Source organism: Bactrocera tryoni, chromosome 4, assembly GCF_016617805.1.
Source record: "Bactrocera tryoni isolate S06 chromosome 4, CSIRO_BtryS06_freeze2, whole genome shotgun sequence".
NCBI lineage: Eukaryota > Metazoa > Arthropoda > Insecta > Diptera > Tephritidae > Bactrocera > Bactrocera tryoni.
Window position 1 is genome coordinate 20,328,560 of NC_052502.1, and position 13,971 is coordinate 20,342,530.

A 13,971-nucleotide genomic window follows, 5' to 3' on the forward strand; every position below is an offset into this window, starting at 1 on the left:
TATAAAAATTTTTTTTTAATTATTTTTATTTTTTTTAGAAAACCAATAAAATATTTTAAACATTTCCACATTAACAAGGAAAAGTTGGAAAATAATAAAAAAAAACTGGCTATTTTTGTTGTATTCTGTATTCACTATTTAATTTCCATGAATTACAGCAAAATGAGAAAAAAACTATTTTTATTCTTAAAATAAAAAATGATTATTAATATAAAATAATACATTTTAGGGAAAAAAATAGTTTTTAATAAAATAATAAAGCAGTGATATTTTTCGAGTAAAAATAAAGAAAAAAATTATTTAAAAAAAATCAAAATAATTTTTTAAATATTTTTTTTTTTATATGATTTGATACAAATTTTTTGTAATGCAGTCTAATATAGAAAATAAATTTCAATTTCTCCAAGGTCACAGTTTCCCTTATATGTATTTTGGCATAACTCAAAATAGATTTTCTTCTCTCAATCAACACATCCCGCAAACCATCTCGCACACTAAACTTGCCGTTAGCAGCGTGTGTAGCGTGTATAGCAATATTTTTTACCGGCAAATCGACTATAAAAAGATCTGCTCTGCTCATTGACATTCAGTCTTTACATTTCTGTGTGTCTCACATTGTACTCTGTTCTTCAACAAGTCCAACGTAATATTACCAAAGGTATGAAAATACTCTGCAAATTGTGTTTGTTTATTTTGCGTGCAAAGTGTTATTGTGCTTAAATAAGTAAATAAAAGTGTGGTCTCGTGCATTCAAATAGAATTTATTGTAGACAAATCAATTTATGCTCAATTTTACTATCAAACCGTGTACGAAAATTATTTAGCAAAGCTTTAGCGCTGAAAGCTAGTAAAGCTCTCTCAGTACCACTAGTGTACTCGCAGCTGCAATTTAAGTTGAGCATAAAGCAGTAATCTACATATAGTAGATCAGATCAATTTAGCAGTAGAATTTATTGAATGTAGCAATGAAGCTATACTCGTACAAGCGTTTTAGAGATAGAGTAGGTGCCGCACTTGCTCTCAGCATTCTTCCAACTTAACATGCACATACAGATGTACATATAACAACAACAACATATAAATGTATTCAAAAGCGTGATCGCCAAAATAATTTATTATGTTAGAATACTATAGATTTTGTAGTTCAAGCTGTGACTGTCGCAATATGCCTTTACCCTCGGCCAGTGTTCATCAAACTTTTCAAAAAAAAATTAAAACTTCCGAATATTATAAAACAAATGTAAATCAATTAAATGAAAGTTGTTTTTGTACTTTTTTAATGTTAAATTCGAAAATTATTTTTTTTTTTATATCCATTAAGGGGTCACATGGGTTTCCACGGGTAAAAAACAGCCTTTTCAAAAATGTTTTTCTTGTATAAAAAATTAAATATTTTATTGTTACAAACATGCACTATTAACAAAGAAATTTTGAAATTTTTGGAAAAAAATATTTTAAACTCGGCCATTTAACGCCATTTCCGGTGACCCTTCGGAAAAAGGATGCGCCCGCGTTGGCAGGATAACTCCTTACAGGATCATCTAAAGTGAAAAAATATGTGTTTTAGTTAACTTAGAACTTAGACGAAGGAAAAAAATGAAAATGGATTTTTGGCAAACATTTTTACAAAAATCTGAAAATTTCAGTGAATATTTCGCGAATTTCATTTCAAATAGTTGTAATCGAAAAAAAGTCCTTCGTCTAAGACTTTAAGAATTTTATCTCAAATATCTGAGTAGAATTTCATGCAGATAGGTTGAGTAGTTCTCGACAAATCTTGCCAACCGACTTCAAAAAGTTCCGAGAAAACACGGCGCACTTAGCCTAGCTAGCCTCGAGCGCACAAATTCTCAAGGCTATATCTCCGAAACTATTACTATCAACTTGAAAATTTAGAACAATATCCTAGAGGTGTTGTAGAATTTAATAAGATAATAAAAAAAATCGATTATTTTGATACCAGTAAACCCCTTGTAATTCCTTAAGATTGTCACTAAGTTTGGAACGCCAAGAAGGAAACGTAGGAGAGACTATAAAGTATGTACATACATTAAAGTGGTTCGATTTACAGGGAGCCAAAAAACCGGAAAATCGCGTACGCGAGAAATATTTAATGGATCATTCTGAACAACTTTACCCAAGAGACTATGTTTCTTGAACCGGTTTAAAGCCAGGGATTTTCAGGTGAAATTTTTTAAGGATCATATAAATTTTTTCGTCAGTTTTTGAGATATCCGAATGGAATTTAATACGTAGGTGGCTTTTAATATTTTATTGATAATTTTTCTTCATCCAAAATTGCTTGCAGTTCTGCGTCTTCAAACTTTTTTGGTGGTCTTCCACGTTCTTCATTTCTCAACATCAAAATCATTATTCTGAACCGTTCAAACCACCTTTTGCATGTCGCTTCTGATAGAGCATACCATATACCACATACCTCGACAAGCATTAGATGCAACTTACGTTTTTACCAATTATTTTAAAATACCCCTAAGGACGATACAATTTTCCTAATTTCAAAAATTATTTCATAGTTTATACTTTTAATTTCCAAAGCCCGTGTATTGAGTTGATTTATATACATACTGGGTCGCTCTAATTTAGCAGAGATAACACCCTTTTTTGATTCTTAAGGCTTCCTAGCAGAAAAAAGGTAGTAAGCCAAGTAGCGGTTATCTAAGTAATGAATGCCAATAGAACTATGAAAGCCTCTTTTTCTTATTAAAAACTGCGACCCTAAGGCTTCATAGTGACAACACGAAAGTCAATATCAAAAATTTGTACGCAAAAATATTAGATTGGGAACCGCTGTCAAATTATTTTTGTTGAATCGCTTGTTGCTTTCGAACCAGACAAAATCGGCATGCACCATACCTACATACTCACATTTGTAAACATTAAAATGCATAGCGATTAAATGCTCATTCATTGAACAACTCTTTGTTTGCACCTCTCGATCGTGTATCTCCGCGAACAGCTGATTTCGGCGTTTGCCAATCAATTAGCCATAGACATGCACACATACTTGTGTACCAGTTACTTTCGTGCCGCTTTATGAAAGTTTATAAGTGTCGCAGCAACTAACGCCAAGGTTTCAGTTGAGTCTTGGTCTGTTCACTGTGTTAATCTTTGCTACCATTCGCTTTGTCTGATTGAGAACGTGAGATCTCATACTTAAAAACCCGTGCAATTAAAGAATTTGGTCTTTCTCAAAAATGAATTTTCCAAGCTTTGTAATTATTGCGGTTTTACTAAGCTTAAGCGCTTGCCAAATATACAGCGATGAGGTTACGGAGACCGAAGAAAAAGTTGAAGTATCCATGGAAGTGTCCATACGTGCCAACAATGTAACGGTATTTGCGAAAATTTTAAATAAAAACTTATTTCCACGTAATGTTTAATATTATATAACAGTGATGTAATCATAATTATTAGCATAAATCCAATCCAAACGATTTTGTGCGTCATACCATATGCTTTATTTATTGTGAGGAACAGAATTGCACTTCCGACTTGCAGTAGAACTAGCGTATCTTAAAAGAGTTCACAAAGCAGTTTTTGCTCTTAGAAGTAACATAAGCAATTAAATTCAAGTTCAATACAACAACATAAGTATTGGAAATTAATATTTTATGAGTTAGATAGTAGTTTGATCTGTTGCAAATTATTGCGGAATAACTAATGGATTGTGTAGTGCTAAGACCGATGAAAATTCACTGCTATCCATCAGTGGCGGTTTAATTTTTTTATACTATGAACAAACTGATTGACCAAAATGAAACTTAATTTGTATGACAGCTATATGGTATAGTGATCCGAACTGAATAATTTCTTCGGAGATTACACCTTTGCCTTAAGCAATTACTTGTGCCAAATTAATCGAAGATGTCTCTTAAAATGAATAGGATTCCCATACAAAGTCTTTTTTTATCGATAGTCCGGTTTGTATGGCAGCTAAATGCTATAGTGGTACGATATCGGTGGTTCAAACAGCTTATTAGTTAGAAAAGGATATGTGCAAAGTCGATATCTCAAAAATTCAGGGACTGGTTCGCGTATATACAGGCAGACGATTAAACGGACATGACTAAATCAACTCAGCTCGTCATGCTGATCATTTATATATAATTTATAGTATCCGACGTTTCCTTTTAGGTGTTACAAACTTCGTGGCAAACTTAATATAAAATAAGATAAGGCAAATAGACGATGCCCTCTCCTAAATCACAAAGACTCACCTTGCCCCAGCATATTGATAAAGTCCAATAATCCAATATACCGTTAGATACTAGTGAGGCGATGTCTATTTGGAAACATGGATCCCACGGCATTTATCCTACGTCTGCAGAGATTCAGGCTCCCTGTCACAGAACCGGCAATTTGTACAAGAAGCTAGAAGTAGCCTCAATTTGTCCTAAGAAGGTTGATTACATATTTCAATCTACTGGGGTTATAATATCCCATTAGCAACTTAGCATAGCGCATGCCTTGGAATTGTTACCAACACCTCTCTCTGTCTATTTCTTCTTCATTGCGTAGCAGCTTTTTTGTGGTGTGAGGACCCACCGCATTCAGATCTTACCATGTTAGTGGATGCTGCGAAGCGGGCGAGCTCATCAGGTGCACTTGGTTACGTTCCGCTGGACTTGATATACCCCATTCGGGTATAAATATGCTGAAAAATACCATACGATTTCTCATCGTTCAAACCACAAACCGACAGTCTAAATATTGTTCGGTGTCGATACTCGGTAATGGAAAGCTGCACTTTGAGCTCTCACAGTTTTTGCCGAGTCATCAAAGACGAGTGTGGTCTAGCGTTGTCCTGATGGACATTATTATTATTACTGTTCATTAGTTTTGACTGTTTTTTCGCATTTGCTTACTTTAATCTCATGAGTTGTTGACAGTAAAATGTAGAATCAATCGTTCGACTAGCCTGGAGCAACTCATAGTGGATGATTCCTTTCCAATCCCACCAAACACTCAGCATAACCTTTCGAGGCGTCACTCCTTGCTTTGCAAACATTTGTTGAGCTTCACCACGCTTGGGCCATGATCTTTGTCGCATATTATTGTCGTATTTGATCCACTTTTCGTCTCCTCTTACCATTCGCTTCAGAAATGGTTCGATTTCATTTCGTTTCAGCAAAAAGTCGCACTTTTTTCAACTTTTCCGAATTTTTGGTTAAATATTCATGATCATCTGGAACATTCTTATTACTCTATAACAAATTCTATATATGTATATAACTGACCTTAAACATTTTAACGGATTAATGACCTCAAAAAGTTAATATTTCTTAACAAAGCACAAAAAATTAAATTTTAATCTGAAACCCTTTATACGATTTTTTGTTCAATTAAAACAGCTGTTTTTGAAAGGTTTACTGCTGATAACCTATACAAGTTGTTGTGTGACCAAAAAATGGAAAATAATATGAGATTGTCAATAAATAAAACGGTATAAAACCGATGAAATTTATATATTCAATATGTAAATAAAGATAAGGTTTATTTAAGCCAACTATTTATAAATACTATATACTAAATGCAACAAAATTTATTCTACCTACGGAAATAATACAAAAATATGTTAATGTACTTACTGATTTCCAAATTTTTACCTTATCTTCCGTACACAGATGTCTTACAAAATCGAACCATTGCCCAACTCTTACGCCCACCTCGGTGAAGGTCCCCATTGGGATATTGAGACGCAGAGTCTCTACTATGTTGACATTGAAGCTGGCAAAATACTGCGCTACGACTACCAGGAGGATAAGGTGTACCATAGCAAAGTTGAAGACGTCGAACTCGCCTCCTTCATTGTGCCGGTCGAGGGACAAAGCGACAAATTCGTTGTTGGAGCTGGTCGTCGTGTACTTGTCGTCACATGGGATGGTGTTTCACCAACAAGCAAGGTAGACCGTGTACTCTTCGAAGTGCAACAAGACGAGCAGTATATTGTTAATCGTTTTAACGACGGCAAAGCTGATCCACGTGGACGTCTCTTCGCCGGCACGATGCGTTATGTCGGTGATGAATTCAAAGATCGCTGGGGCGAACTCTACAAGTATGAGAAGGGTGGCAAGGTGTCGGTAGCGAAGACGGATGTTGGTATCTCCAACGGTTTGGCATGGAACGAGAAGACAAATAAGTTCTATTATATAGACACAACCGATTATGAAGTGAAGGAATACGATTATGACTTTGATGCTGGTGTAGCGAGTAAGCACGTGCTTGGTTTTATTTGAGAAAGTTGTTACAACAAGACCTTTTTATACTTTCATTAATTCAGCTAAACCGAAGGTAGTTTTCGATTTGCGTCGTCCGAATCCGAAGGACAATGTGTTGCCCGACGGTTTGACCATAGATAGCGATGGTAATCTTTATGTGGCCACTTTCAATGGACACACCATTTACAAGGTCAACCCAAGGTTAGTATATATTGGCGCATTTAAGTAATAAATTCTAACTTTCTTATTCCTTTGTTTTTCTTTTTAGCACCGGCAAAGTGCTCTTGGAAATCAAGTTGCCAACCAAGCAGATCACATCTGCCGCCTGGGGTGGTCCCAATCTCGATATCTTGTATGTAACAACATCAGCCAAATTTGAGCAACCAGCACCGGCTGGCACCACTTACAAAATCACCGGCCTGGGCGCCACCGGTTTGCCTATGACCAAGGTTCAACTATAATCTTACACAGTTATATTATCTGAACAGTTTTTATACGTTTTCATATTAAATTTACGCCATAAAAATATAAATCTGCATTTTAAAATTATTTGGGTCAAGATTTATAGTATGTAGTCTCGCAAAAAATTATTGAATGAGGAGTTTTCTGTAAAGAGCTCACCGTCAAGCTTAGTTTTAGACTACCGGATCACTGTAGGGATTTTCAAGCGGAATTGACTGCCATTAAAGTAACAGTATACGTATTGCTCTCTTTCAGGGATGTAAGCCTTTATTTCGATAGCAGAGCGGCAATACCAGCGTTGAGTCATCTCTATCAATTGCTTCAAGCTACTTTATTTGGGTGCCTGGCCGTAGCGAAATCGTTAGAAATTTTAACTTACATTGATATTGGAGTGGTGATGTGCTGGGGTCTGTGGTCCTCTTGGGTTCTTGCTCTGAATTTATGGATCTCGCTTACGCTTAGCAGGCATTTGACCACCGTCCAGCTACTGTATAACTGCGATTTTCTTCCAGCCTAGAATAGAATGCAGAAGATCCACTTAACTGCTTGCTCTTAATAAGGTTCATCTTTCCGCAATGTTAGAAGTCTTACTTAGTTTACAACAGCGCCCCAATCGTTCTTCTTTTTCGCAGTTTGGCGCCAAATGGAGATTCTAAGTGTAGCCAGATTCTTCTTCACCTGGTCTTACTAACGGAGTATAGATCTTCCACTTCCTCTGCTTCACCAGGAGGGTACTGCGTCGAATACTCTCAGTTTTCATCCAATCGGACGACATGACCTAGCCAACATAGCTGCTGTCTCTTAATTGCTAAACTATGTGAATGTCGTCGAATATCTCAAATAGCTCATCATTCCATAGTAGAAATAGCCAAAACTGGTATTGTCGATTTATTGGTGTCTTCATGGTCAATATATAGTAGCTTTAAGTATCGCAAAAGACCGACGTTTTGAGTGCGATCCTTCTTGGATTTTGTAACAGATCCGAAACCTCAATTTGGTAGAGAACCTCGAAGGAACAATTGGCAACTGTGATTAAAAGTCTTGTAAAAAAGTGGATACAGTCGCCCTCTGAAAGGTTTGAGCTCATACATATCTCATGAACCACTAAAGCTATATCGACCATCCTTGCTGAGGAGCATTTCTAGCAACTCCTTTATACTGTGGATGATATACTTTCACTTTGTAAAATGTAAATCAAGCACCGAACCAGACATCGATTACTTTGGCATTCGGAGACTGACAACGAGTTCCAGTATAAATGGGGTATATGCTGATACGGAAGCTTCTTCAGACAAACATTGAAATAAGCTCACTTCACTTTAATTTTGTGTGTTTTTAGTTAGTAAATTAATTAATTTAAAAATCACTTAGCACACTCATAGCTGAAATGGTTAGAGTGTTTATAATTATGAGGAAAACGAGCGTTGCCACATCTTAGAGACCAAATGTGATGAATTTTTTCTTTGTTTGTACTTTCGCGTGATGTTTTTTCTGCGCGTTCTAAAAAAATAACTCCGGTCGAGTCAATACCCGGGGTGACTAAAGTACCTTCGCGTAATACTCCTTTCTGTAAAAGAACTAAGATTGCTAAATAAAGAAAGAGGAAAGGAAAGAGAAATCGGAATTTTGCCGATATCGAAATAAAACCTTGCACAAATAGTGTCTTAAAAAAATAAAACATCTCACGTCTTTAAACTGTCGAAATGAGAGCAGAACTGTTGAAGTCCATAGATACCGATTATAGTAAAAATATAGATCAACCCGTGAGATAATTTTTGTCTCACAATAATGTGTCTTTATGCTGAAATCGGCAATAGTTCTCCTTAGCTCCCATATGCCTAATTTAAAGATTTTCGAACTTCCGCGTGATTTTATGTTGACTTTATAGACAATAAGTGAGGTGTCTTAGTGATACTCAGAGAGCAAGTTTAAAAAAATGTGGATTTTTTATTGGCACAAATTTTATAATCATAAGACCAAACAGAACCAAAATTTACATAAAATGGCGGTTACAAAAAAATAAAGGTTGATGTTTTCACAAATTTTCTTTATTGGGGGAATGCATCAGCTTCTTTATGACAATGATCGGATGAAAGCATGCTCGAGAATTGAACTTTAAGTGTGCTCCGCCCAATCCACAAAAAGGGAGACCTCACAATCTGCGCCAGCTACGGATGGATAAGCTTCCTCAACATCGCATATAAGATTCTATCGAGCGTATTGTGTGAAAGATTAAAGTCCATCATCAAGAAACTGATTGGACCTTATCAGTGTGGCTTTAGGTCTGGAAAAACAACAACCGACCAGATATTCAGCATGCGCCAAATCTTGGAAAAGACCCGTGAGAAGAGAATCGACACACACTACCTCTTCGTCGATTTCAAAGCTGCTTTTGTCTGCACGAAAAGGATCTGTCTTTATGCCGCGATGTCTGAATTTGGTATCCTCGCAAAACTAATACGTTGTGTAAGCCGTTCGATACCAAGCGAGGTTCGACTTCTTCAATTTACTCCTTGAAAAAATAATACGAACTGCAGATCTGAATAGAGAAGGTACAATCTTCTACTATACGCCGATGACATCGATGACGAATCAAATGGGTCTGGTAGTGAACGAGGGAAAGTCAAAATATCTCCTGTCATTAAATAAACAGTTGTCGTACTCGCGACTAGGCTCCCACGTCACTGTTGACAATCACAACTTTGAAGCCGTAGATAATTTCGTCTATCTTGGAACCAGCATAAACACCAACAGCAACGTCAGCCTCGAAATCCAACGCAGAATAAATCATGCCGACAGGAAATTGAGAAGTAAAGTGCTCTCTCGACGACCAAAGACCAAATGTAATTTTTATTTTGAAAAATCCTCAAAGAGATATATTTTTACATATTTAAAAGGATTTAATTTTTTTCAAATTCCCAGACTTGAGCACCCTTCATAATAAAAAAAATGCTCATTCATTGAAAAACTATTTGTTTGCACTTCTGGATCGTGTATCGCTGACAACAACTGATTTTGCCATTGCAAATCAATTAGCTATATATATATATATAATGTATATGTATATGTGTAGGCATATAGTTGTGTACTAGTTACTTTCGTGTCGCTCTGTGATAGTTTATAAGTGTCGCGGCAGCTCAAGCCAAGGTTTCAGTTTTGTCTTGGTTTGTTAACTGTGTTAATCTTTGGTTCCATTCGATTTGTTTATTTAAGGACGTGAAATTTCGTACTTACAGTTATACCGACGGATTGTCGTGTATAAAAAATATTGAAAATTGAAAAAAAAAATATGGGTTTTCGAAGTTTTGCAATTATTTCGATTTTAGTGTGCTTAAACGCTTTCCAAGTACACAGTGATGAGAATTCGGCAGCAGAGAAAAACAATAATTTAACGGTATTTCCGACAATATTAAATAAGAATACAAACCAATCTTTGTTTTTGTGTCATGTGAAGGGTGTTTTTGATAAAAAGGAAGGATGCATTTCCGTTTTATAGTGTAACACCGACGCTCCGTGAAATACATAACTTAAAAGAAGTCTCAAATAATGTTGTCCTCCACTACTATACAATTAAAACTTTCCCTCCGAGCGTATGGAAATATTGTACATTTAGTTTAGAACAAGGAAATGCATCATTATATCCAGTCGATCTCATTTCCATCTAATTCTCTAGTTCGCCATAACTTACTTTATTCTTTCGTTCTCATTGAACAAATAATATGAATATATTGTTTTAATATTGCGTAGTCGAAAAAGTCTTTTCGTATTTTGTCAATAGATGTCGTTGCGGTCGTATATCTAGTGTTGGAAAGGTGAGATTTTAAGCTTCATTTAATCAAAAAAAAAAATTAAAGAAGCCACGCAAGCCACCTATGAAATTTGTGAAGTTTACAGACACAATGCTGTATCAGTTCGTGTAGCACAACAATGGTTCGCTCGATTCTCTTCTTGAAATTTCGGTGTGAAAGAAGTACCTCGCTCTGGTCGATCTGTCGTTGAAAAAGTCGATGAAATTGTGGAAAAGATTGACCAGAACCGTCACATAAGCAGCCATGACATCGCTAAGGAACTTAACATTCGTCATCAAACGGTTTTGACTCATTTAAAAAAAGGCTGTCTACAAAAAGAAGCTCGATGTTTGGGTACCACATGAATTGTCTGTGAAAATTTTAATGGACCGAATTAACACCTGAAATGAAGTTGAACCATTTCTGAAGCGAATAGTAACAGGTCACGAAAAGAGGATCAAATATGACAATAATGTGCGAAAAAGATCAAAGTCCAAGCGTGATGAAGCTCAACCAATTGCCGCAAAGCCAAGATTAACGAATCGAAAGGTTGTGTTGAGTATTTGGTGGGATTGAAAAGGAATCATCAGCCTGGTCGAACGATTGATTCTAAATTTTACGGTCAACAACTGATAAGATTGAAGCAAGCAATCGAAAAAAACGACCAGAACTGATGAACAAAACTCTCTTCGTCTTCCATCAAAACAACGCTAGACCACACACATCTTTCATGACTAGGCAAAAACTGGGAGAGCTTGGCTGGAAAGTTTACCATTTGTTTCAGTCAATGCAGTATTCCCTTAATGGAGTAAGGTTGGCTTCCAGAGAGGCCAGTGAAAATTACTTGTCGCAGTTTCTCGCCGAGAAACCAGAAAAGTTTTGCACTAATGGAATAATGACTCTAGCGGAAAAATGGCAAAAAGTAGTCAACCAAAATGGTACATATTTGGTTCATTAAAGTTCATTATAAATATAAAAAAAAAAATAAGTTGAAGTTTGATTAGAAATACGAAAAGACTTTTTAGACTACCCAATATATCTACGAAAAATTGCTTATATACAACTAATGCCCTTAGTCATCGATGAATAACAGCAACAAATTACTTATTCTCATAAATCATCGGGTTTTGAAAGGTTAAGCCGATAAGCCACACAAGTTGTAATACTATAATTACATTGCATTTAAAAATAGGGAAAAATGTATATGTACAAGTATATCAAGTATATAGTATTTACACAGATAAGGCTTATATTACCCAACTATAACACAAAAATATAACAGTTTTCTTATAAATTTCGAAATACTTGAATACTCACATCTTCCAAACACAGCTGTCTTACAAAATCGCACCATTGCCCGACTCATATGCCCACCTCGGCGAAGGTCCCCATTGGGATATTGAGACGCAGAGTCTCTACTATGTTTCTCTTGATTCTGGCTTGATACTACGCTATGACTACCAGGAGGATAAGGTGTACCGTAGCAAAGTTGAGAATCTCCAATTCACCTCCTTCATTTTGCCGATCGAAGGACAAAAGGATAAATTTGTTGTAGGATCTAGTCGTCGTGTACTGGTCGTCACTTGGGATGGTGTTACGCCGACAAGCAAGGTAGACCGTGTACTCTTCGAAGTGCAACAAGAAGATCGGTATATTGTTAATCGTTTTAACGATGGCAAAGCTGATCCACGTGGACGTCTCTTTGCCGGCACGATGCGCTATATCGGCGATGCATACAAAGATCGTTGGGGTGAATTGTATAAATATGAAAATGGCACAGTAACGGTAGTGAAGACCGATGTCGGCATCTCCAACGGATTGGCATGGAACGAGAAGACAAATAAGTTCTATTTTATAGATACAGCTGACTATGAAGTGAAGGAATACGATTATGATCTTGAAGCTGGTGTACCAAGTAAGCATACGTTTGGTTTGATTTGAGAAAGTCTTCACTAGAAATAAATTTGTTATACTTTCATTAATTCAGCTAAACCGAAGGTAGTTTTCGATGTGCGCCGACCGAATCCAGAGAACAATTTGTTGCCCGATGGTATGACCATAGATAGTGATGGTAATATTTATGTGGCCACTTACAATGGCTACACCTTATACAAGGTCAATCCAAGGTAAGTCTTAAATGCAGATATATGCTTCATGGGATTCCCCTGTTGGCAAATTTTAATCGTCTTTATTATTTTTTTCTATTCAGCACCGGAGAAGTTCTCTTGGAAATCAAGTTGCCAACCAAGCAGATCACATCTGCCGCCTGGGGTGGTCCCAATCTCGATATCTTATATGTAACAACATCAGCCGAATTCGATCAACCACCACCGGCTGGCACCACTTACAAGATTACCGGCTTGGGCGCCACTGGTTTACCTATGACAAAGGTTCAACTATAATCATACACTGTTGTTATGTGAAGTTTCATATCAAAATTACTAGATAAAAAATACAAGAATGCATTTCAATTTTCGCAAAGGTCAAGTGTTTTCTTTTACACATAACGGTAAATTGTAAAATTTTTGTGTGTTTTCATGTGAAGCGGCGACTATCGGATAGAAATCAGACTGAAGAGTGTGTCTATCAGCGTATTTTGAATGTTTCGGCCAGCTTAAAACTCTTATATTCACACCCTCCAAACGTCGATGACTATTTCCTGGTTATCCGAAATAAAGGGGATTGTAGGGACGCTGCAAAAGTAGACCAATAGGGACAGCTCGGAGTCAGTGGCCTCAACTTTAAGAGCGCTACGTCCAATTTATGGCCGTCATAATCGTGCTGTCAGATCAACAATTGAGCGTCTAGTGGAAAAATTTGAATCCGCAAGCACAGCACCAAATTATCCCGTGCCACTGAGACAAAGAAGTGTCCGAAGTGTCGAGAATATAGCTGCCACTAGCGCATCAATTGAGAAAGACCCTAACCAATCTCACACAAGTCGTTCTCAAACGTTGGGTATCTCTGTGACGTCGTTGTGGCGAATTTGGTGAAAAGATCCTGTCCTACATCCTTACAAAATCAAATTGACGCAAGAACCGAAGCCGCTTGACAACCAGAATCGTCGTATGTTCGTGAATTGGGCTAAGCAACAACATGAAAATGATCCGGATTTTCTTCGAAAAATCATCTTCAGCGATGAAGCTCATCTCTGGCTGAATAGCTTCGTCAATAAGCAAAATATGTGTTACCATTACGGTGTAGTGCGGTTTATGAACCGGCGACATCGTTGGGCCGTACAATGACAACCGAATATTTTTGGCCCGAATTGAATGATATGGACTTGAACGATATGTGGTTCCAACAGGACGGCACCAACAGAATGGCACCACAAACCACACAGCGAATGTCACAATCGATTTATTAAAAACGAAGTTTAGTGAACGTGTTATCTCACGAAATGGCCCAGTCAATTGGCCGCCTCGTATCGTTTGGACTTTCAGAAGTAGAATCATGTCTCGAAAACACATTTCATTCCATCA

The 13,971-nt window shown here is 36.8% G+C and overlaps 2 protein-coding genes across 3 annotated transcripts; both read left to right on the top strand.

The window, feature by feature from the left end:
* The first annotated feature begins 601 nt into the window (after positions 1–601).
* Positions 602–6,771, top strand: LOC120774730 (regucalcin-like). 2 transcript variants are annotated; one of them, XM_040104482.1, is made up of 4 exons: positions 602–658; positions 5,646–6,231; positions 6,302–6,440; positions 6,508–6,771. In XM_040104482.1, the coding sequence occupies exons 2-4, from the start codon at positions 5,646–5,648 to the stop codon at positions 6,698–6,700; spliced, it is 918 nt and encodes a 305-aa protein (XP_039960416.1). In that variant the 5' UTR covers positions 602–658; the 3' UTR covers positions 6,701–6,771. The 2 variants fall into 2 exon arrangements, with proteins under 2 accessions (XP_039960416.1, XP_039960415.1); XM_040104481.1 differs by lacking the exon at positions 602–658 and adding an exon at positions 3,099–3,353.
* A 3,082-nt stretch (positions 6,772–9,853) lies between these two features.
* On the top strand, positions 9,854–12,970 carry LOC120774731 (regucalcin-like). The gene is made up of 4 exons (XM_040104483.1): positions 9,854–10,095; positions 11,822–12,404; positions 12,477–12,615; positions 12,699–12,970. The coding sequence occupies exons 1-4, from the start codon at positions 9,991–9,993 to the stop codon at positions 12,889–12,891; spliced, it is 1,020 nt and encodes a 339-aa protein (XP_039960417.1). The 5' UTR covers positions 9,854–9,990; the 3' UTR covers positions 12,892–12,970.
* Positions 12,971–13,971: the final 1,001 nt, after the last annotated feature.

Coding starts and splice junctions, on each gene's coding strand:
- LOC120774731 (XM_040104483.1), top strand. CDS start 9,991: ATGGGTTTTCGAAGTTTTGCAATTATTTCGATTTTAGTGTGCTTAAAC. Junction 10,096..11,821: donor AGAAAAACAATAATTTAACG/GTATTTCCGACA, acceptor TTCCAAACACAG/CTGTCTTACAAAATCGCACC. Junction 12,405..12,476: donor TCTTGAAGCTGGTGTACCAA/GTAAGCATACGT, acceptor TCATTAATTCAG/CTAAACCGAAGGTAGTTTTC.
- LOC120774730 (XM_040104481.1), top strand. CDS start 3,216: ATGAATTTTCCAAGCTTTGTAATTATTGCGGTTTTACTAAGCTTAAGC. Junction 3,354..5,645: donor TACGTGCCAACAATGTAACG/GTATTTGCGAAA, acceptor TTCCGTACACAG/ATGTCTTACAAAATCGAACC. Junction 6,232..6,301: donor CTTTGATGCTGGTGTAGCGA/GTAAGCACGTGC, acceptor TCATTAATTCAG/CTAAACCGAAGGTAGTTTTC.